Source organism: Lactuca sativa, chromosome 5 (assembly GCF_002870075.4).
Source record: "Lactuca sativa cultivar Salinas chromosome 5, Lsat_Salinas_v11, whole genome shotgun sequence".
Classification (NCBI taxonomy): Eukaryota; Viridiplantae; Streptophyta; class Magnoliopsida; order Asterales; family Asteraceae; genus Lactuca; species Lactuca sativa.
Window position 1 is genome coordinate 4091232 of NC_056627.2, and position 23108 is coordinate 4114339.

At 38.0% G+C, this 23108-nt stretch overlaps 1 protein-coding gene across 3 annotated transcripts; it reads right to left on the reverse strand.

Moving 5' to 3' along the window:
* Positions 1-4223: 4223 nt before the first annotated feature.
* LOC111909037 (inactive beta-amylase 4, chloroplastic) lies at positions 4224-7611 on the reverse strand. Of its 3 annotated transcripts, none has more exons than XM_023904829.3 (10): positions 7337-7611; positions 6415-6543; positions 6020-6266; positions 5726-5946; positions 5570-5647; positions 5334-5493; positions 5013-5263; positions 4757-4826; positions 4459-4527; positions 4224-4394 (listed from the first exon to the last, which is right to left on the reverse strand). In XM_023904829.3, the coding sequence occupies exons 1-10, from the start codon at positions 7540-7542 to the stop codon at positions 4242-4244; spliced, it is 1584 nt and encodes a 527-aa protein (XP_023760597.1). In that variant the 5' UTR covers positions 7543-7611; the 3' UTR covers positions 4224-4241. The 3 variants fall into 3 exon arrangements, with proteins under 3 accessions (XP_023760597.1, XP_023760598.1, XP_042758285.1); XM_023904830.3 differs by having other exon boundaries at positions 6415-6556; positions 7337-7477; XM_042902351.2 differs by having other exon boundaries at positions 6415-6570; positions 7337-7466.
* Between the last annotated feature and the right edge of the window lie 15497 nt (positions 7612-23108).

Here is a 23108-nt window from a genome sequence, read left to right on the forward strand (position 1 = left end):
ATAGGAAAGAAAGGCCCAATACCAACAAATTCAATTTCAGGTGTCTGCAATGCACAGTTAGATTTAGAGACAAAGAAAGGAACTAGAATAGTAAATCTTATGACTCATGTACAAGTCTGAATGCAAAATCAGTAAAAATAGTAAGGCTGGAGGAACTCATTTTGTCACACTTCCTTCCCACACATAAGGATTGGTATTCCATGAAAAGAAGAAATCGTTTTGTCACACTTCCTTCCCACACATAAAGATTGGTAGTCCATGAAAAGAAGAACGGGAAAGAAAAAAGAGAAATAAAGGAAAAGTGTGAGAGAGAGGAACGCTCCTTTTTTTGGCTGCACACCCCAAACCGTATAAGGGGCGGTGTTTACTGCAGTTTCAAATGTCACATCAGCTAAAGCCGCACTTCAATCTTTCTGGTCTAAGATATCATGTTTTATAAACTGACTTACTGCCTTTAATATGTGTAGTTTGTATTTTAATCATGATAGCATTATACTTATGAATATATATATATATATATATATATATATATATATATATATATATATATATATATATATATATATATATATATATATAAGAGGTAGGTTCAAATGTTTTTCACATCTATTGTGTGCTAGAATGCACCAATAGGAATTTAGTATTAATTACATGTATATTAAATGTTATCAATACTTATAACTCATTTTTATGGAAACTAATTAAATTAGTCATTAATGTCAACAATAATATTCTTTCAGAATAAATTCATATTTAGAAGAATGAGAGTGTATTACAGCAGAATGAGAGTGTATTCTAGTAGAATACACTCTCGTTCTTCATATTCCATACAACTTTATTGTATTTTAAGTGATTGAGTTTTGAAACAAAGTACGAACTCATATATAAAACCTAGATGCAAATTCATTCTGAAAGAATGTTATTGTTGGCATTAACGTCGGATTTAATTAGTTTCCATAAAAAGAGAATTATAGTTATGGATATCATTTAATATACATATAATTATGGAAATCATTTAATATCTATAATTATTTAATTAAATAATTATTTAATTTACTAAATTTCTATTGGTGCATTCTAGCACACAATAAATGTAAAAAACAAAATAACCTATATATATATATATATATATATATATATATATATATATATATATATATATATATAGAGAGAGAGAGAGAGAGAGAGAGAGAGAGGGAGAGAGAGTTTTTACATCTATTGTGTGAATGTAGGAACCAATAGGAATTTAAGAATAATTAAATAATTAATAAGATAATTATGTAATTTAGCATATAATAATCATAATAAAACCCTTAAATCATTCATTACAAAAAAAATCTCTTTTTACCAACTCTTTAACTTAGCTTCTCATATCAGCACGTATTAATGTCTCCTCTTATTTTTTTTATTGACGAATGAAACCTTAATCATCCTATGATCGAAGGAGGGTCGGAGTTGCCAATCGGCGACGGCGAAAATGACATCGTAACCAAGGCACAAAAGTCGGACCTTTTTTTTTGTGTGTGATTCAAAGATAAAAATATTAATTTCGGTGATGACCCTTTTGTTTCTTTCTCTTGTTCTTGCCTTCTTCCCCCGTTATTAAATCAATGATTTTCTGGAACAATTTTTTTTCCCAACCTCATGTGCAAGACGGGGAGTCTAACGAAAACGAACTACAATTCTTTTTTTTTTTCATTCTCGCTCTTGACTTCACCTTGGAGGCTGGAACCCTAACCTACAAATTACATGTAATATTCCGGTTTCAAGATTTTCCTAAGTATGAACATATTGAGATTTTTAGCAATTACGATTTTGTTTTTTAATGTAAGTAAATTGATGTCAAGTTTATTAGGAAATTGAAAATTTTCACCAAAGAAACCAAACCAGTAATTGTAACATCTGTGAAATTGTAATCCACTCATCCTGGTAAGCTTTTAAGTATTTCATATGTTCTTTTCTTTTTTATATACCTAAACTTCTTTTTTGTATAACTAAACTAACAGAAAATGTGATGATTTAGGGAGTACCCTTAAAGTGTTTGATGAAATGTCAAAGAGAAATGTTGTTAGATGGGTATTGATTGTTCAACATGTCATGACAGTCTCAAATTGTATTCTTGGTTAGTGATGGGATGTTCATGAAGTCTCAAATTGTATTATTGGTTAGTGATGGAATGTTCATGGCATTCTAGGGTTATGTTATTGTTTTTACAGGGATTGGGATGCTCTGTAGTTGTTTACCTTTGAAGCTACTGTAGCAGCTAATCAATCAACCATAGAGAGTTTGACTTCTAAATTGAACGAGCTTCAACTTGAGGTATGTATCCTTGTTTTTGCTGGTGCATTAGGCATCAATGTTGAATCCTTTGTTAGCCTATCCAGGACAACACTTAAACCCATTGTCTTGGTGCAACTTGTATCATCATCCCCATGTATGAGTGCCTATTGTGGGCTGGTGAAGACCTTCATGAATGTTATTTAAAACCTACAAATATTCTTTTAGAATGGCGAAGACTTTAGAATGAGGAAGACCAATATTCTTTCAGAATAAGGACATGCAATATTCAGTTTTGTTCTCATGAATGCTTTTCAAGAATCTAATTCATTTTTGTGACATTTTGTTAGAATATGTATAATTGTATTAAAACGTATAAGATTATGTAAGAATATGTATGAATCTACATCCAGATGTTCATGAATATACAAAGATCTTGTTATTTTTTCAACTAATGGTTCAAGAATGTTGTTTTTTTTTCAAAAAAGTTCATTTAATCAAAATATGTATTCTGTGAGAAATATATATCCTGACATTCTTATAGAATATCATTCTCACAAAATATATCGGGTATAATTAAAAATTACAAAAAAAATAAAATTGAATTAACTAAAAAATCATAATTTTTAAATCAAGAAAATTAATTATCCTCACAAATCTGGAATTTTCATTTTTTAAATTTATATCAATTGACTAAAATACCATTATAGTGAAATTAGATGGTATTTTTCAATTATTTTTAATTTAATAATATTTATTAATCACTTTCTTAATTTTCACTGGATAGTTAGAATAAATAACCTAACCTATATATATATATATATATATATATATATATATATATATATATATATATATATATATATATATATATATATATATATATATATATATATATATATATATATATATGAAAAGAAGATAAACAATCAGTTTAATAAAAAACAATTAATCACGATTATACATATTGCCATAAAATAAAATTTAGATGGATAAAATATTTATAGTGTTATTCTCAGATAGAAGTGTAGAATTTATTTTCATTAAATAATTTTCATATTTTTTTAGTATTTTTTACCTTTTAATTGTTAATCCAATATGTTTGTGAAATATATTATGTTACTACTTTATTTTTTAATAATTTATATGAATAGTTTGTTTATTATTATGACTTAGTTTGTCTAGTAAAGTCATAGTAGTATATATATCTGACCAATACATAAGTATAAACCTAATCAGTGATGAATTGATATAAAATTGTAGTTAAAAAATGAACAGCCAACAGTTAAATCATAAAAATGATTACATTTTTACTCGGGAGAGATTGTTGCAAGAGTGTTCATTTTCAAGGGTTTGTGAATGTGTATTATGACATTTTCTTGATATCTTGTTCTCAACATGTCGGAAGGATCAAAAATAGCAAACAAGAATCAACACAGAAAAGCACATGACGTTGATATAAAATAGTGTAAGAAACGAAATCCCATAAAAATGGACTATGATACATTCTTGTTACACTAAATGCATATAAAAGATATAAACACAATGCTGTAGATTATTGCAACAAATTGCAGTGTCTTCTCTGCATATAAAAAACTGCAGGGGAGACATATATATATATATATATATATATATATATATATATATATATATATATATATATATATATATATATATATATATATATGCTACTGTTCATAGTTCCTGTCTCCCCTGCAGTTTTTTATATGCAGAGAAGACACTGTAATTTGTTGCTATTGTGTGCATGTATGATTGATTCTAGACTAATCATTTTAGTCATTTTAGTTATTTGAACCTAACTCTCTCTCTCTCTCTCTCTCTCTATATATATATATATATATATATATATATATATATATATATATATATATATATATATATATATATATATATATATATATATAGTCTTTATTCCAACTACAAAGTGTAAGTAAGATGTTATTCTACAAATCAGTGCTCATCCTTTGCACAAATGGAACAAAATTATTCCAGTTTTCAACCCTAAATATCTTATCGTTCATTCTGAAATAAGTAAATGATCTCACAGTTTCTTCCTGTGAATCATAACAATTTGAGTATATCTGCTTTAGTCCAGCCTGCAAACAGAAATTTGTTAGGATATATTGATGCAAAAAATAACAACATTAAGATACATAATACCTCATCAAACCGTTCATGTGCATTTCTACCGGTCAATTCCACTACCCTTTTCTTTGAGGCATTCTTTATCTGTTAAATAGTAGTAATTATGGTATACATTTTAGTAGCACAAAATCATTGCATCACAAATATAGAGAATACCTGTATTTCACATATTTACTTTTGAAAGAAAATTAGGACACACACAACCCATGAAAACTTTTAGGACACACACGATAAGATGAGTAACTATATTGTTTTGTTATCGCTTCTGAAAGGAAAAGGAAGTGAATAATAAAAGGTTTGGTTTGGGGTGTACCTGCTGAAGCAAACCTTCTGGACTGCACAAACAGGCTTGGGGAGTTTCATTGTCCAACATCTCAAAGCACCTACAAATTTTATTTTATTTTAAATTAAATAAAAAAAAGAGGATATATTATCATTGTAAAAGGACATATCTATAGCTATTAAATGCAATAAATAGCAATGTAGTGGTGAATAATAATAGGAATAGCCAAAAGGTATTTGAAAGTAGAAAGTGGTGAAGAGATGAAAGATTGTAAATAATGGTTTACGAGATCTGTAGGGCGGCTCCATGACGGGAGAAGATTGAAGCGAGTGAATCATAACCGTCCCTAAAAGCGGTGTTGTAGTAACCGGCGGTAAGTTCAGCAGGATGAGACAGTGTCTGATACCACCAATACAGTAAACCAATTTTAGCCACCATCCGTAGCCCTTGTGATTTTGCTGAATACTTTCCCAACAAATTTCCTGCCACTCCAAGAATGTCATCTGCATGACGCAACAACCGATCGCTGTACCATTCCTACAACCACCCAAACACAAGTCAGATAATAGCAAAATATTAGTAGTGAACTACTAACTAAATGGCTTACAAGAAAAAAATGTCCATAGTCAGATAGAAAGCTCCCGTCTCCATCTTCAAAGAAAGGAACATCAGTTGGGAAACTATTATAATCCCCAACATTTGGAGGTCCTTTATTAGCCCAATCAGGCTTCCCTTCTTGCCAAGCAACTGAACGCAAGTCTTCCATCCTAAAATTTTGAACAAAAAAACCAAACCATTATATGCGAGTAAACATTAAAATAATAGGAGCTTAAGCCACTCTACATGTATTTGTCATAACACTGAAATGCACCAATCCCAGGAAATTGCCATCTACCATCTTCAAAGGGATGAGCAGGATATCTGCATTTGTAATTTAAAAGAAGATCATTTTACAGAACAAACAAAAAGGCATATACTAGATTTTTTTTTTTTTTTTACCTAAGTTCTCCAGAAGGTCCCAGACCAACACAGACTTCTTCAATAATAGTTCCCATCAAGGAATCAAATTTGCTTGCAAAACTGCTGATGAAGTCTTCATAACACTCAACAGCAGTACGTCCAGAAAACAAAGGAAGATTGTCTACCCCTAATGTTAGATAATCTACATTAGGGAACCCGTTTTGGTCTCGATAGTATATGTCCTTATTTTCACGACCTATCTGAAAACCAAAACAAACAAAACCATAAATATAATTAATGATATGTGATTGGAAAAAGACCAAAAAGTATGACCTCTATGATCCACTGTGGAAGGCTGACACCTTGTACGCGTGAAGATAAATGAACATTCGAGTGAAAGGACAATGCAACTTGTAACTTTAATCCCATTTCAGATACCAATTTAAAAAGTTCTTCATACAGAGACCAATTATATGCATGGGGGAAAAACCGCTCTACTATTCCCCACCAAACCTCAACTGCTATTCCATGGACACCTGCCAACTTGAGTGCTTTCAGAGATATAGTTAAGGCCTTCATTCTGTAACCACAACAGCCATGTCACCACCGAAAAAAGTATGTAGATATATATATATATATATATATATATATATATATATATATATATATATATATATATATATATATATATATATACATTCATGTGTAAGTAAAGGTATGGTAATTACTTTCTGATTCTTGGAGCACCAGACGTATCAATCCCGAAAGAGTCAATTGGCATCATAACATAGAGGGGAACTCTCTTATGTTTAGATGACTCAAACAATGTGGATCTTGATTTCTCCCGAACATCCATGCTGCAATGTGTATCTATCAGATGCTAGCTTTAGTAGCAAAGATAAAGCATAACAATTATATTTCATATTATCATCAATGCAAACAAAAATACTTTTTTATTTGCTTCAAGTATACGCTTTAAAGTTTACAAGAAGGCAAAATATAGGACAAGGCCTAAACACTGTATGGATTTTTCAAAATGTTTTGCAATATTTCTTTTACCAATAAACCAAATGTTTCAACATTACAACACCAGAACTCTCTTAGTCTCTGGAAAGTCATGCATGTCTTCTTTTGTTGTGTAAGAGAGAGGCAGCTTTGATTGATTTTTTGTAAGCTAACATGTACTCCAAATTTCTAATTTTCAAGTATGATTCCCATATATTTCATATTCTGAATTCAACTAAACAAAACCTCACGCTTATTTCCAGAAGCAATTTGATTGTAGGAAACAAATAAACATTAACAAATAACAAGCCTATATTTAGAAGTTAATAAAAAAACGTCTTCAGAGATCTACTTTATACAAGTGTGTTCCTTTTTGCAATGAAATTTTCTTAAATTACACATTTTGTTAATTGGCATTTAATCATGTGTGAATATGAACACAAAGTTATCTGCAAGATCCTTCTAAAAATCATCAGTCGTACAAAGACACACTCTAAAAAGATAAAGAAGATCCAACAGACACAATCCACATAATATTCCTAATTAAAGAATCTTAATAAAATTTAAATAGAGAAAACAATGATTTTACCATGGAAGTTCAAACATCGATGTTTCGATCGATCAAAGGCAAAGCGATAAACTGACCTTAAAATGCAACTTTTGCCGGAAACAGGTCGCCATCTGGAAAAACTCCGTTTGAAAATCGGAATCGTAGATACGTTTCGCAAATTCTTCCGATTGAATTTTCTCCTCTCCCTATCGAAACAAAAATCTCTGAGATTATTACAGTATATTACGCTTTTCCTTTCAACGCTGCATTTGCACGCCATCCCGATCGATCCATCGATCATCTCATCGACGGGACGAGAGAGACACACTGATGATAATCTCTATTTCCCCTTTTACTCGTGGGTAATAACTGATAAAAGCTACAAAAATATTATTATTATATATATAACCTTTTTATAATATTGAAATATTATAAGACACGTCTTCAAAAGGGTATATAAGTAATTTGTTTGATGCAATCGATTGCTTTTAACAATTTTGAAATTCGAACCGCAAACCGATTCGCGAAGAAATTTCAATTTTGAGTTTTGAATTTAAAATTGAAAATCGTTTTCAAATCAATGATTTTCAATTTTGAAATTTGAATAGTCATTGCGATCGACGTCTTTGAAATTGAAATATTCTTATAAATTATTTCAATTTTTACTGATTTCTTGTTCAACAATCGCAAATTCACCAAAGATATTTGAACGATGTTTGCAAACATTGGAGAATGGTCTTCAAATTACGTAAATGAAGATTCTGTTAGCAAAATTTATGAGTTGTGTTCTGTAAATATGGAAGTCAACATTCTTAACTTAACAGGTTCATGGTTTTTTAGAAAACTCTACATTTTTTTGATTTGATGCATATATTGTATAAAATAATGGAAAGATGATCTATCACACCTGTGTATAGTCTCACGTCTTCCAGAATTTTGTATTTTGATATGAGATATAGATTCATCTTCATACTTTTTCTTGAAGTTGTATTTGATCCTTACGACACTCCTGGATTTTTTTTCATCATTCCTCAAAATGTCTAATTTACACTCCTGTATTTTGGAATCGTCTCATTAGATAGGTTTAATACTTCAGCTTCAGCATTACGAACAAATTCATCTTTGTTTCCTTGCACATAAGGGATGAGACGATCTTTAAGTGTTTGGATTAACTTCTCTTCTTTTTTCCTTTTGAACAACCTGTGATGAAATTATAAAAACACTTAAACTGATTCAAATCTACATAGCCACTTAGAAACTTAATATATTTAATTAGTTAGTAGCTTAGTGCTTGTGTATTGCAATGAAATATAATAAGAAGTAAAGTTAACTGAGCTATGTGTTATAACATAATAACATACCCTCGTCTTCTCTTGCAACTTCTTAGTATCAAACTGCTCCCCTTCTCTGAAAATATCCAAAGAAGTCATTGATGCCATGGCAAGCTGTCCAATGTATTCTTCAAATACCTTGCTCTGAAAAAGCATTGCAAAATGGCAGCAGGATCAATTTGTCAATTTTGAAAATTTGACAATTTTGACATTTTTTGTTAATTTGACCATTTTAACATTTTCTGTTTTTTGTTTCATCATTTGGACCTGTTAAAAAGGAACAAAAGAACTATACTAATGTAGCCGATTCAAAAAAGTACATGGTATTTTCATATAATTACAATTATATACAATAAAATGACACATGTGAATGTACATGCCCTATACATAAATAAAAGTTAATTGGTAGAAAATAAAATGAGCGTAAAATAGAAAATTATATAATATGACACATTTGGGGTTTGAAAGAATTGACATACTATTTGGATGAAATTGTAATTTACTATTTGTTGTTGTTTTTGCATATGCTTTGGTAATTATTTTTTCAGTTTTGATACAGAGAAAAATGTTAGTAATGATGTTTATGGGTAAATAAATAGCAATATACTTTTTTGAATGAGTAACAACAGAAATGGTCCATGAGTAAATTTGGTAAATTTGACCAAAAAATGACAATTTTAGACTTTTTGGTCAATTTGGTAAATTTGGTAAATTTAACCTTTTTTTCTTTGTGTTCCTTTGGCTGAATTTATTCTTCTTAAGGCATTCAAGTTATTGCATTTATACCTCTCGGTATGCTTAGAGCATTCTACTTTCATTGGTTAAGTAATTATACAATAAATTACCATTTTATTTTTTTTAGTTAAGTTGACCGTTTTTGGTCTTTGTTTTCATTTGGTCAAGTTAAAATAGAAAAGAAAAAAAAAACTTTATAATGATGTGAAAGTCATGTAACTCGACGTATAATTATTTTTGTAAAAAAATAAATTTTGACATTTTTGTCAATTTAACAATTTTACCTTTTCTGTTTTTTCTAATTCATTTGGATCCGTTAAAAAAGGAGCAAAAAAACTAATACTAATATAGCCAATTCAAAAAAAAAAGTACATAATATTTTCATATAATTACAATTCTATCGAATAAAATGGCATATGTGAATGTACATGCCTATATACATAAATAAAAGTTAATTGATAGAAATAAATTGAGAATAAAACAAAAAAATTATGTAATATGACAAATTTGGTGTTTTAATGAAATGAAAAACGATTTGGATAATATGGTAGTCAACTATGATGTTTTTTAATATGCTTTTGTTATTATTTCTTCAATTTTGGTACAGGGGAAAAATGTTAGTAATGATGCCCATGGTTAAATAAATAGTAATGTACTTTATTGAATGAGTCATAATAGAAATGGTGTTGTGCACTGAGGAGGAGACAAAAAAAGATACCCATTGAAGGGTCCACTAACAAACACGAGAGCACTATAAAGTTGGTGGAGCAGCAGGGGCATTTTGGGGAATTTGGATAATACAATTGTCTCTTTGTTTATATTAAGGAGTGAGGATTTCCTTTAGAATGATCAGAGAATATTTAGAAGTTTCTTTTTCCTTGGAGAGCTATAGCTTCTCAAATTGCTATACCTATCTTATTGTTCCATTGTTGTTATTCCCCTGTTCTTGAGCACTTGTTTTTCTATATCTGAAGCCCATTGCAAATCAGTTCCTATGTTGTTGTTTATTCTATCATTTAAGTAAGATCATTACAGATGGTCCCTAGTTAAGTAATTATACCAAAACAATGATAATTTTAGACTTTTTGGTCAATTTGGTAACTTTGATTGTTGTCATCTGGGGGTTATTGATACCCCTTTTGATTGTTGGTAAGCCTTGTTCTTCCCATTTTCAAATCATTGATAGGCCGGTTGATCATTTTTGCCTATAAAATCTACGTATTACCAAAATAAGTCAATATTTTTCGAGCAAGAAATTCATACAACACCAATTTGGTGAGTTCACAAACTGCACCTTGTGTAGAAATCTACTATTACAAAAAACTTTCAGTAAAATTACCATTTTGCCCTTTCCCTCCCATCTTCATTTTCTTCTTCAAACTAATTTTGTTTTTTTTTTTTTTCTTTTAAAGGGATTTAGGGCTTACGGTTATTGTCTAGGGGTAGTTTTGGTAGTTTTAAAGTCACCATGCCCACATAATTTGCATTTCATGAATCCTATAAGTATGCAATGATATGTTCTCATTCTGTGAGTCCAAAAATTACAATTTGAATTTATTATATCTTTATTTCTTTTCGATCCTGTAATTAAATACCCTTGATACCAACATATGAGCTTAGTAAAGAAGAAAAGAGCAAAAGAAAATGCTTAAGGTCATGTAGTTGTTTAAGTTGAGCAAAAAGTTGAAGCTGAATTGCAAATATCAATTTCCAATGTGTTTTTCAAACTTGTGTCACAATCAACGTCTTCCACATCAGATATAAGAAAGCCAACATCATCTTCATCTTATTAAAGACATATCATCTAATACTTTCACAATAGCATCCTTCTGAGTAGACTGTCAACCATTATCCCTCGATTGACTAACAAAATTTACAAGATTTAAACAACCGTTAATGAACAAGATACACAAAGAAAAAAAACAATTGAATATTACAATTCCTCGACTATAAGAAATAACCGGTCCCCCCAAAAATCATAATCGATCCCGCCAAATTATCTATCAGGTATCAGGTCATAAATTGGGCGGGTATATCTTTTGGAGTTTGCCGCCTATTAAACTCAATTTACTTCACTTGACTATTACACCCGTAAGAAATAACCGAGCTCACCCCGAACATATAACATATAACATATAAAATAGCATACATCGAGCTTACCCCGGAATCGGACTGAGGCCCAGAACACATAGTACATAACATACAACATGCATGAATCACAAAGACATCAAGCATACATAGCTACTTCTCGGGACCGCCCCCGCATAGCGATGTCCGGAAACATATAAATTGCATCGGGCTAACCCTGACATCGGGATTACCCCGGCATACTATAACTATTTAAACGGGTCGACATTGGTGCCTTAGACCCGTTCCTACTGGAGGAAAACTCACCTCGTATGACTGACTGCTGAAAAGTTGGGTGATGGATCCCTATCTGCTGCTCCGGCGACTCTCGGCTATAAATTCCATAACAACACTTAATTAAAAACTGATAATCCTTCTTAGGGTAAATGACCATTTTACCCCTGGTCAAAGTCAACGTCCTGGTCAAAGTCAACCTTCCAGGTTGACCTAACTCGCCGAGTTCTAGAACTCAGAAACCCTAAAATTCGTGACTCGACTAGCCGAGTCACCCTATGACTCGTCGAGTTCCCAACTAACCATCGTCGCGACTTAACGCACTGACTTGTCAAGTCATCCTCAAACTCACCGAGTCCTAGCATAATCAGAAAAGGGACAAAATCATACTACTCACCGAGTTCCTCAATCAACTCGTCGATTCCTATGAACATCATCGGGGTTTCTTCATCGGACCCGCCGAGTTCCCTTATGAACTCGTTGAGTCCCTTGCAGATCTAACCTAGATCACTGATTTCTCACTTCTACAGCTCCACATTACAGATCTATATCATTTCCAAGGCCCTTTTCCATAAAGTTGGAGACTTTATGGCTTTGCACACCTCAAATGGACCCAAACTCAAGTTATAGCAATCTACTTCCATAAATGTGACCATGGCTTGGATGAAAACGGGTTCAAGCCTCCTTTTATGACCTTAGAGGCTAAATACTATAGGAAGAATAGGTTATTTTGCATACAACCCATAGAAACTAACCCATCCTTCTCAAAAGGGCCAAAAGACCTAATAACTCAACATACAAGAGATCTAAACTATAGCTCATCAAGCTAAGAACATTTTACCTCAGAAAGCTGCCAAAGATGAGTGTGTTCCTGGATCTTGTTCTCTTTCCCAAAGCTTGTTAGCTCCAAGCTCTTGCAATTTCCTTCAATGGCACCAAAATACACTCAAAAGCTCAAGAAAGGGGCTCTCTAACGATTTACGGTTTCTAGAGGACAGGGAGGCTGATAAGGGAGGCCCAAAGGGGTTTAAGTTGTTTAAATAGGGTGCAAAACCTTGAAAATAGGGTTTTCCTCTGGCAGACCTACTCGTCGTGTCCATGCTTGGACTCGCCGAGTAGACCCTTTAAACCCCACATCCTTTCTGCCATCTACTCGACGAATTAGGGCTACCGACTCGTTGAGTAGTTCAACTAATTTCTTAAATAATTTAAATGATTGCGTACCTGGAAAGGGGTGTTACAATTCTCCCCCACTTGTCTTAGACTTCGTCCTCGAAGTCTGTTGCGTCTGAAAACAACTTTGGGTAGCGCTCCCTCATTTCATCCTCGGGCTCCCACGTCCACTCTGAACCCTTGCGGTGCTACCACTGCACCTTCACTAACTCAACCCTTTTGTTCCTCAGCTCCTTAGTCTTGTGATCTATAATCGCCACCGGTCTCTCTATGTAATTTAGGTTGTCGTCGACCTGAATATCCTCTAAGGGAATCACTGCTGAATCATCAACCAAGCACTTCCGCAGCTGGGAGACGTGGAAAGTGTTGTGGATCTGCATGAGTTCTGTTGGAAGATCCAACTGGTAAGCAACCCGACCCACCTGGGCCAAAACCCTAAACAGACCAATAAACATGGGGCCCAGCTTGCCCTGCTTCCGAAACCTGATAACACCCTTCCAGGGTGACACTTTCAGGGGGACCATATCACCCACCTGAAACTCCAAGTACGAACACCACTTGTCGACGTAACTCTTCTGCCGACTTTGAGCAGTCTGGAGCCTGCTCTGGACTTGCTGAATATGCTCTGTGGTCTTGAGTACTACTTCCGTACTCCCCATGACCCTCTAACCGACCTCACCCCAATAGATTGGGGTCCTACACTTCCTCCCATAGAGCATCTCAAAGGGAGGTCGGTCTATGATGACATGGTAACTGTTGTTATATGAAAATTCTGCTAACGGAAGGTAGGTATCCCAACTGCCAACGGAATCTAACACGCATGCGCGTAGCATGTCTTCGAGAGTCTGTATCGTCCTCTCGCTCTGGCTATCCTTCTGGGGGTGGAAAGCGGTGCTGAAATGGAGACGAGCACCCATCTCGTCGTGAAACCGCTTCCAAAACCTAGAAGTAAACTAGACATCTTGGTCTGACACCACCGAGACAGGTACTCCATGACATGCCACTATCTTTCGCACATAAATATCAGCCAGTTTCTTGGCCGATATGCTCTCCTGGATCGGTATGAAATGAGCACTCTTGATCAACCGACCCACAATGACCCAAATCGAATCGACCCCACGTGCGGTCCTGGGAAGCTTAGTAATGAAATCCATAGTGATATCCTCCCTTTTCCACATGGGAATGTCTAATGGATGCATCTTGTCATGAGGCCTCTGGTGCTCCGCCTTGACCTTCCTGTAGGTCAGGCATCTCTCCACGTACCAAGCTACGTCCCGCTTCATGCATGGCCACCTGTAATCGGGTCAAAGATCTCTGTACATCTTCGTCACCTCTGGATGGATGGAGAACCGGGACATGTGGGCCTTATCCATCAATACCTGTCGTACTCCGCCCCAGTACGGTACTCAGACCCTCCCATGCAGGGTCAACAACCCTCGGCTATTGTAATCAAATGAAGCTACCCGGCCCACAATCCTCTCGCACTTCTAGCGCTCCTCTTTTAGGCGCTCAGCCTGCGCCTACCTAATTTGCTCCAGCAGTGGAGTCATCACTGTCATCCTCAAACAGATGTCTCGGATCGGGGCCGCCACCGCCTTGTGGCTCAGTGCATCTGCCACTACATTTGCCTTGCCCGGGTGGTAAAGGATCTCAAAATCATAATCCTTCACCACGTCTAACCACCGACGCTGCCTCATGTTCAGATTTGGATGATCCATGAGGTACCTCAAACTCTTATGATCTGTGCAAACGGTACACCGGAAACCGTAGAGGTAATGCTGCCAACTTTTGAGGGTGAACACCACAACACCAGCTCCAAATCATGTGTTGGATAGTTAGCCTCGTGAGGCTTCAACTGCCTCAAAGCGTAGGCTATCACATTGCTTCGCTGCATCAATACTGCTCCCATACCTGTGATTGAAGCGTCACAGTAGACTACGAAGTCATGTACTCCCTCTGGCAGGGTGAGAATCGGCGCCTCACACAGTCGTTGTCTGAGCGTCTCAAAGGTCGTCTGCTGCTCAAAACCCCAACGAAAAGCCACTGACTTCTTGGTCAATCGGTTCAACGGAACTGCTATCTTGGAGAAATCTTGGATAAATCTCCTGTAATACCCTGCCAGACCCAGGAAACTCCGAATCTCAGATGGTGACCTCAGAATCTCCCACCACATCACGACCTCTATCTTGGCCAGATCTACCAGAATACCCTTATGATTGACGAGGTGCCCAAGAAACTGCACCTCGCGTAACCAGAACTCACAATTGGAGAACTTCACAAAAAGTCTCTCCCTCCTCAATGTCTCTAGCACCTCTCTCAGGTGCTCCTCATGTTGCTCCTGAGTCTTGGAGTAAACCAAGATGTCGTCAATGAATACTATTACAAACCGATCCAGCATCGGTCTGTACATGCGGTTCATGAGGTCCATGAACGCGGCTAGAGCATTGGTGAGCCCAAACGGCATCACCACAAACTCATAATGACCATAGCGGGTCCTAAAAGTGGTCTTCTACACATCATCATCCCTGACCTGCATCTGGTGATATCCGGGCCATAGATCAATCTTGGAGAACCAAGATGCTCCTTGAAGCTGGTCGAACAATTCATCTATCATCGGGAATGGGTAACGGTTCTTCACCGTTACCTTATTTAGCTCTCGGTAATCTATGCACATACGGTGCGACCCATCCTTCTTCTTTACAAATAGGATCGGGGCTCCCTATGGCGAACTACTCGGCCTAATAAAACCCTTGTCTAGCAACTCCTGCAGCTGCGTAGACAACTCCTTCATCTCGTGAGGAGCCAACCGATATGGTGCCTTGGCTATAGGAGCCGCACCAGGGACCAGGTCAATCGGGAACTCAGCCTGTCTCTCCGGAGGTATCCCTGACAAATCCTCCAGGAATATGTCCGGGTACTCTCGCACCACTGGTACATCATTGACTGTCGCCTTACCCTTATCTTGGGTATTCATGACATAGGCGACGTATCCTGCGCAACCCTGCTGAAAGTAGTTCCTCGCTCTCGCCGCTGAACAAAGGATCGATCCGCGCTGTAGTTTCTTGCCCTGTATCACTAACTCTCTCCTACTAGGATTACGGACCCTCACTAGCTGTTGTTCGCAGCAGATTACTACCCTGTTGGGACTCAACCAATTCATACCCACTATAACCTTATTCCCTCGCAGGGGAATAGGAACCAAATCCACTGAGAACTGTTCATCAAATAATCGTAGTGTACATCCTCTATGAACCCTCGTGGCCCTGACTCTCCTTTCATCGGCTATATCAACGTCGAGTGGGCAATCCAGCTCCCTCGCGGCTCTACTAAATCGCTTGCTAAGTGCAAGCGACACAAATGATCGGGTAGCTCCCAAATCAAATAGTACTAATGTTGATATACCATTCACTAGGAACAATCCTATAATAAAACAAGCAAACATGAGCAATAAACAATATCAAATACAGAGATAAGAGAAAGATACATACCCGTCACCACGTCAGGAGTTGCTCGTGCCTCCTTTGCAGTAATGTAACATCCCAAAATTCAAGCCCAAAAATTTCATTTTTGATTAATTAATTCATAAAACATTCATTAGGAAATATTATATAAACACGTCATCTCAAAACCAAGTATCATGTTTGAAACCCACAACCATGAACAAATGTCATATCAGAGTACAATCCCAGAAAAACACCGTGTGGAAATCATATGTGAGTGTGTGTGATGCCATGCTATGCCGCCGGCTCCTTCCCCTTGGATGAAGAGGTACCTGAAAACAAAAACTGAAACCGTAAGCACAAAGCTTAGTGAGTTCCCCCATCATACTACATACCATACAATACCATCGGTATCTTTCAACCGGTAATCATCGTCGGTATCTTTCAACCGGTAGTCATCGTCGGTATCTTTCAACCGGTAATCATCATCGGTATCTTTCAACCGGTAACCGTCATCGGTATCTTTCAACCGGTAACTGGGGACTATTCCATCCCTACCACTAGCATACGATAGCAAGATAAAAGCACACATTCAGACATATCCGGATACTGACCTACCCCTTGGTCCTAAGGACCATATCAGGGAAACTATCTGTGACATCCCCAATTTCACGGCCAAAAAAAGACCGATTTGTTTATACTTTGTTTTATAAATCAGAGTAATCATTTAAAGAAAACGGTTGCGGAATTTGTTCCCAAAACAAGATATGATGAAAACTTATCAAAACATTTCTTAGAGAGAAAGTATTTTCATTAAATAATAAAACCTCGGTATGTCATGTTCCGATACAGACACATAAGCATAAACAGAACATACATTCATTTACTCTAATGATTTACATCTCCTTTAATCTCTCAGTGTAAAGCAGCTTCGTATCGATACCTGTGATACAATTAAACTGAATAGGTCAGGCTTGGGAGCCTGGTGAGCATATAGGGTTTTCAACCCACAATAATATAATTATTATATTTAATCATCAAACAATCAACCCAATTACCCATCCCCATTATCTTCTTTATTTCTTAAGGTTTTACCCTAAGAATCACCTATCCTTTATTCATTCATTCCTAAAATTTGACTTTAAGGAATAGACACAAATTCTACTGTTATTTAAGGCGCATCTACCAACTTTATCATTTAAGCGCCTCTGTCAGGATTACGACATTCACTATTAGGCGCATCTGCCGACCTTATCCTATAAGCGCATCTGCCAGGATTATCTTATAAGCGCATCTGCTAGTATTATGACATTCTCTATTTGGTGCATCTACCAATATTATTCTTAAGCGCATCTGCTAGTATTATGACATTCTCTATTTGGTGCATCTACCAATTTTATTCTTAAGCGCATCTGCTAGTATTATGACATCTCTATTTGGCACATCTACCAATATTATTCTTAAGCGCATCTGCTAGTATTATGACATCTCTATTTGGCGCATCTGCCGACATTATCCTATAAGTGCATCTGCTAAGATTACGACATTCACTACTTGGTGCATCTACCGATATTATTCTTAAGCATCTTTCATACCTCCTCATTTTATCACATACCAACTATCTCATCTACCCATGTTCTACCCAACATATTCGCAGATATAAAATACATATACAGTTTAACTCATTTAAAAACTATATAAAACGTCCATTCCACACTCATCTCAAATAAGCAAACAATGTATAAACACATAACACGTATTTCTTAGCAAATACTTTATATCTATGCGTTAGAAGAAAGTAACCACACACTCACACATATAAACAACTTTATATTACACACATAGCACATATTTCATAGCAAATACTTAATATTTATGTGTTAGAAGAAAGTGACCACACACTCACTCATATAAACAACAATATATATATATATATATATATATATACACACACACACATAGCACGTATTTTATAAAATACTTCATATCTATGTGTAAGACGAAAGTGACTATACACTCACTTGATCAGAAGACGATCGGACAGCACTACGGCTTGTAGAAGTAGTATTCTTCGGTGAAATCGGGATCACTTCACACACCGGGTTTCTCGCGAGCAGAGCTTCGGCTCGGAAACTCTTTTCTTCTCGGGATCTTCGGGCTTTGGGACTTGCTTCGCGTCTCGGGGTTGATACCGGGGCTTCGGGGGGGGGGGGATTAAAATAGGGCTTAGAGGGTGTATCGGGAGTGGGAGAGAAGGGATGGAGCAACCATAGTCGGTTGACCCTTCAAATCTATTTATAGGGCAAATTTGGCTCTTGCCACGTTGTGGGATCCTTTTTCCACGTCGTGGGCTTGGTCGTCATTGCATACGTCATTGCAAGTTGCATCTGGAGGACTCCTGGAGGTTTCAGGAGACTTGCCACGTCGTGGTCTCTGACGGTTTTGGGGTTTCGCGCCCCGAACTTCAGAAATTCATAACTTTCGCATACGAACTCCGTTTTCGATGTTCTTTATATCGACGCGAAGCTGAGATTATGCTCTACAACTCTATTTTAGACTCCATTGGCTAATATTGATCTTATTTTTAATATATTATAATTATATTACTTATATATTATTTTTAGTAGGCCGGGACAGGAAAACTCCATTATAAACTCATAACTCCTTCATCTGAACGCCGTTTCCGCCTGTCTTTTTATCGTTGGACTACTATCGATGAGATATTCAATTCTCATTTAGATTGTTTTAGATAAATATCGCTCTAACGTAAATTCACTATTTACGTCACGTTGTGTCGTGCCGGTTATGTCGCGAAATTTCGACAGGTCATAACTTCTTCGTTATAACTCGGATTTCGACGTTCTCTATATATTCGGAAACCTCGTAACATATACTGTAACTTAGTTAAGATTAATCCTTCAAAATAATCTTACATCAAAAAGTCATTTTTGATGCTTATCGTCTCTAAATTGACTAGCCCTAATCTACGGGCGTTACACTATCCCTACCATGTAACATATCATACAGATATAACTCATAACCAAACGCATACCAGACCAAGATAAATTATCACAAATACAATTATCTTCTAAATACTCCTCAATGGTGGGCCAGCATTGTGGCCTTAGACCCACCCCTACTGGAAGGTAACTCACCTCGTATCTACTGAACTGTGTGGGAATCCTCTGACTGCTGCCACTGCTGCTCCGGAAATCCACCGGCTAAAATTCCCACAAAACACTTAGTCAGAAACTAACATCTACCCTTAGCGTAAATGACCATTTTACCCCTTGACCAAATCAAATTCAAAGTGAAAGTCAACTTCCAGTTGACCTGACTCGCCGAGTTGACTCGTCAACTCGCCGAGTCCCTATCCTTCCATCAGACCTCATACCCATCTCTACTCGTCGATTTAGGCAATGACTCGACGAATTTTCCTTCTAAATGAACACCGACTGAATCCACATCCGACTCGCTGAGTTGTATGAACAACTCGTCGAGTTCATCATCAACTGATGCTCATGTCCTGACTTGACTCGCCGAGTTGTATGAACAACTCTTCGAGTTACTCATCATCCTATGAACACGCTCTGTCCTCGACTCGCCGAGTTGATGAACAACTCGCCGAGTTCCATGAAGATTGTCTTGGACTCGCCGAGTCCGTTCATGCACTCGCCGAGTACCATGAATTCCTATAACACTTTGCTTAGTCCAGAACGTTGGGTCACTCCCCGGGACTCCTAAAACCCTTCCACACTCAACTGGTCCTTATGACCCTCACTTATATGGGACCAAAACCCTTGGACTCACCGAGTCCAGGGATGGACTCGCCGAGTCTATCACATTCCTTACTAAGAACTTCGATTTCTGATGTACAACACTTAACCAAATGATAGATCCAGGCCCCCAAACTCGATCTAGCATGTAAAGTTACAAACTTTATGTGCATGCATGGGATAATAGAGCTTAAAAGGCTCTAAAATGGTTCTTTTGTTGCACGGGGCCTTCCTTGGTGCAAAAAGCAACCTAGATCTGTCTTGTGGCTCATAAAATGACATGATACAGAAGCCCAAACCCCCAACCATGTTTGCAAACATGGTTGGCCACCAAAAATGGCTTATAAAATCCCTGAATCACCCCAAAGAGGGATCTAACAAAAGAATGAGCAAGGTTCAGACTTTATACCTTCCAAAGACTGCAAAAGGTGAACCAAACTCGAATCCTTCAGTCCCCTCTTGATCCTTCTATGCTCTTCCTTCTTCCTTGAGATCAAAACTCACAAGAATTACTCAAAAGGCCTTAGATCTTCACAAAACAGCCAGGGTTTTCTATGAGGAGTGTTTGGGAGCATAAAGTGGGAAAGGAGGCTGCATAAGGTCGTTTAAATAGGGTGCAAACCCCTGGATTAGGGTTTTTTTCCCAAACAGTGGCTACTCGCCGAGTCCGGGACTCGACTCGCCGAGTCCGCAACATAATCCCCGCGCCTCATCCCGCTTCTACTCGGCGAGTCAGTCCTTTGACTCGCCGAGTCCAAGGCTAAAAATGCAAAAATAAATGGAGATTTAATAACAGAATACATACGAAGAACCAGGTGCTACAAATTTCCCGCACTTATTTTAGACTTCGTCCTCGAAGTCTGCCGCTCGATCCTGAAACAGCTCGGGGTAGTGCTCCATCATCTCACTCACCAGTTCCCAAGTCCATTTCGACCCCTTCCGGTGCTACCACTGCACCTTCACGAGTTCTACTCTTTTGTTCCTCAGATCCTTTGACTCCCGGTCAAGGATCGCCATAGGCCGCTCGATGTAATTCAGGCTGCCATCAACCTAAATGTCCTCCAAGGGTACCACCGCCGTATCGTCCACCAGGCACTTTCACAGCTGAGAGAGGTGGAAGGTGCTGTGGATTTCACTGAGTTCGGTTGGCAGATCCAGCCGGTACGTCACCTTGCCCACCCTGGCTACAACCCTAAACGGTCTGATATACCTTGGGCCCAACTTGCCCTGCTTCCTGAATCGGATGACGCCCTTCCATGGCAACACTTTCAGAAGAACCATATCCCCGACCTGGAATTACAGGTCTGATTGACGCTTATCGACGTAACTTTTCTGCCAACTCTGAGCAGTCTGAAGCCTACTCCGGACCTGCTGAATCTTCTCTGTCTTCTTGAGCACTACTTCGGTGCTCCCCATGACTCTTTGGCCAACCTCGCCCCAACATATCGGGGTCCTGCACCTCCTCCCATATAACATCTCGAAGGGAGGATGGTCGATACTCGCATGATAGCTATTATTATACGAGAACTCTGCCAACGGGAGGTAGGTATCCCAACTACCACCGAAATCTAAATCGCATGCCTGCAACATATCCTCCAGAGTCTGGATGGTCCGCTCGCTCTGGCCATCCGTCTGCGAGTGAACAGCGGTGCTAAAATGCAGACGAGTACCCAGCTCGTCATGAAACCTCTTCCAAAACCTGGAGTAAACCGCACGTCTCTGTCCGAAATCACCAAAACTGGCACTCTGTGCCGTGCCACCACCTCCCTGATATAGATATCGGCCAATTTCTCGGCCGAGATGCTCTCCTGAATCGAAATAAAGTGAGCGCTCTTGGTCAATCGATCCATGATGACCCATATCGAATCCATCCCTCGCGCAGTCCTGGGAAGTTTCGTGATAAAATCCGTCGTAATATCCTCACATTTCCACAGCGGGATATCCAACGGCTGCATCTTGCCGTGTGGTCTCTGATGCTCGGCCTTGACCTTCCTGCAGGTCAAGCACCGCTCCACATACCATGCCACATCCCGCTTCATGCAGGGCCACCAATAGTCCAGACGAAGGTCCCTATACATCTTCGTTGCCCCGGGATGAATGGAGAATCGGAATTTATGCGCCTCCTCCATCAGGACCTGGCGCACTCCTCCATGATAAGGGACCCACACCCTATAGTGAAGAGTCAATAAACCCCGACTATCATAGTCGAAAGAGGAAACCTGCCCCACAATCCGCTCACTCTTCCGATGTTCCTCCTTCATGGTCTCCTACTGAGCCTCCCAGATCCGCTCCAGAAGCGGAGTCATCACTGTCATCCTTAGACAGATATCCCTGATCGGCGCTGCCTTGCGGCTAAGCGCATCGGCCATGACATTGGCCTTCCCCGGATGGTAGAGGATCTCACAATCATAATCCTTCACCACATCAAGCCACTGACGCTGCCTCATATTTAGATTTGGATGGTCCATGAGATACCTCAAACTCTTGTGGTCTGTGTAAATCGTACAACGAACCCCATAGAGGTAATGACGCCAAATCTTGAGGGCGAACACAACAGCCCCCAGCTCCAAATCATGCGTCGGGTAGTTCGCCTGGTGAGGCTTTAGCTGCCTCGACGCGTAGGCAATGACATTCCCTCTCTGCATCAATACCGCTCCCAAACCTGCGATGGATGCATCGCAGTACACAAGAAAATCCTTCATGCCCTCTGGCAGGGCTAAGATTGGCGCCTCGCACAATCTCTGTCTTAGCGTCTCAAATGCGGCCTGCTGCTCAGGCCCCCAGCGATACACCACCGACTTCTTAGTCAGTCGGGTGAGCGGAACTGCTATCTTGGAGAAGTCCTGAATGAATCTCCGATAGTAGCCTGCCAACCCTAGAAAGCTCCGAATCTCAGATGGAGACCTCGGAACCTCCCAATTCATCACGGCCTTTACCTTGGCCGGATCTACCGAAATCCCGTTCTGGTTGACAAGGTGCCCAAGAAACTGCACCTCGCACAACCAGAACTCACACTTGGAGAACTTAGCATACAAGTTCTCCCTTCTCAAA

Excerpts from the sequence above, each read along its gene's own strand:
- LOC111909037 (XM_023904829.3), bottom strand. The coding sequence starts at position 7,542 with ATGATCGATGGATCGATCGGGATGGCGTGCAAATGCAGCGTTGAAAGG. Across the intron at positions 5,947-6,019 it reads TTCCACAGTGGATCATAGAG|ATAGGTCGTGAAAATAAGGA; the intron begins GTCATACTTTTT and ends TTTGGTTTTCAG. Across the intron at positions 5,494-5,569 it reads CAGTGTTATGACAAATACAT|GATGGAAGACTTGCGTTCAG; the intron begins GTAGAGTGGCTT and ends TCAAAATTTTAG.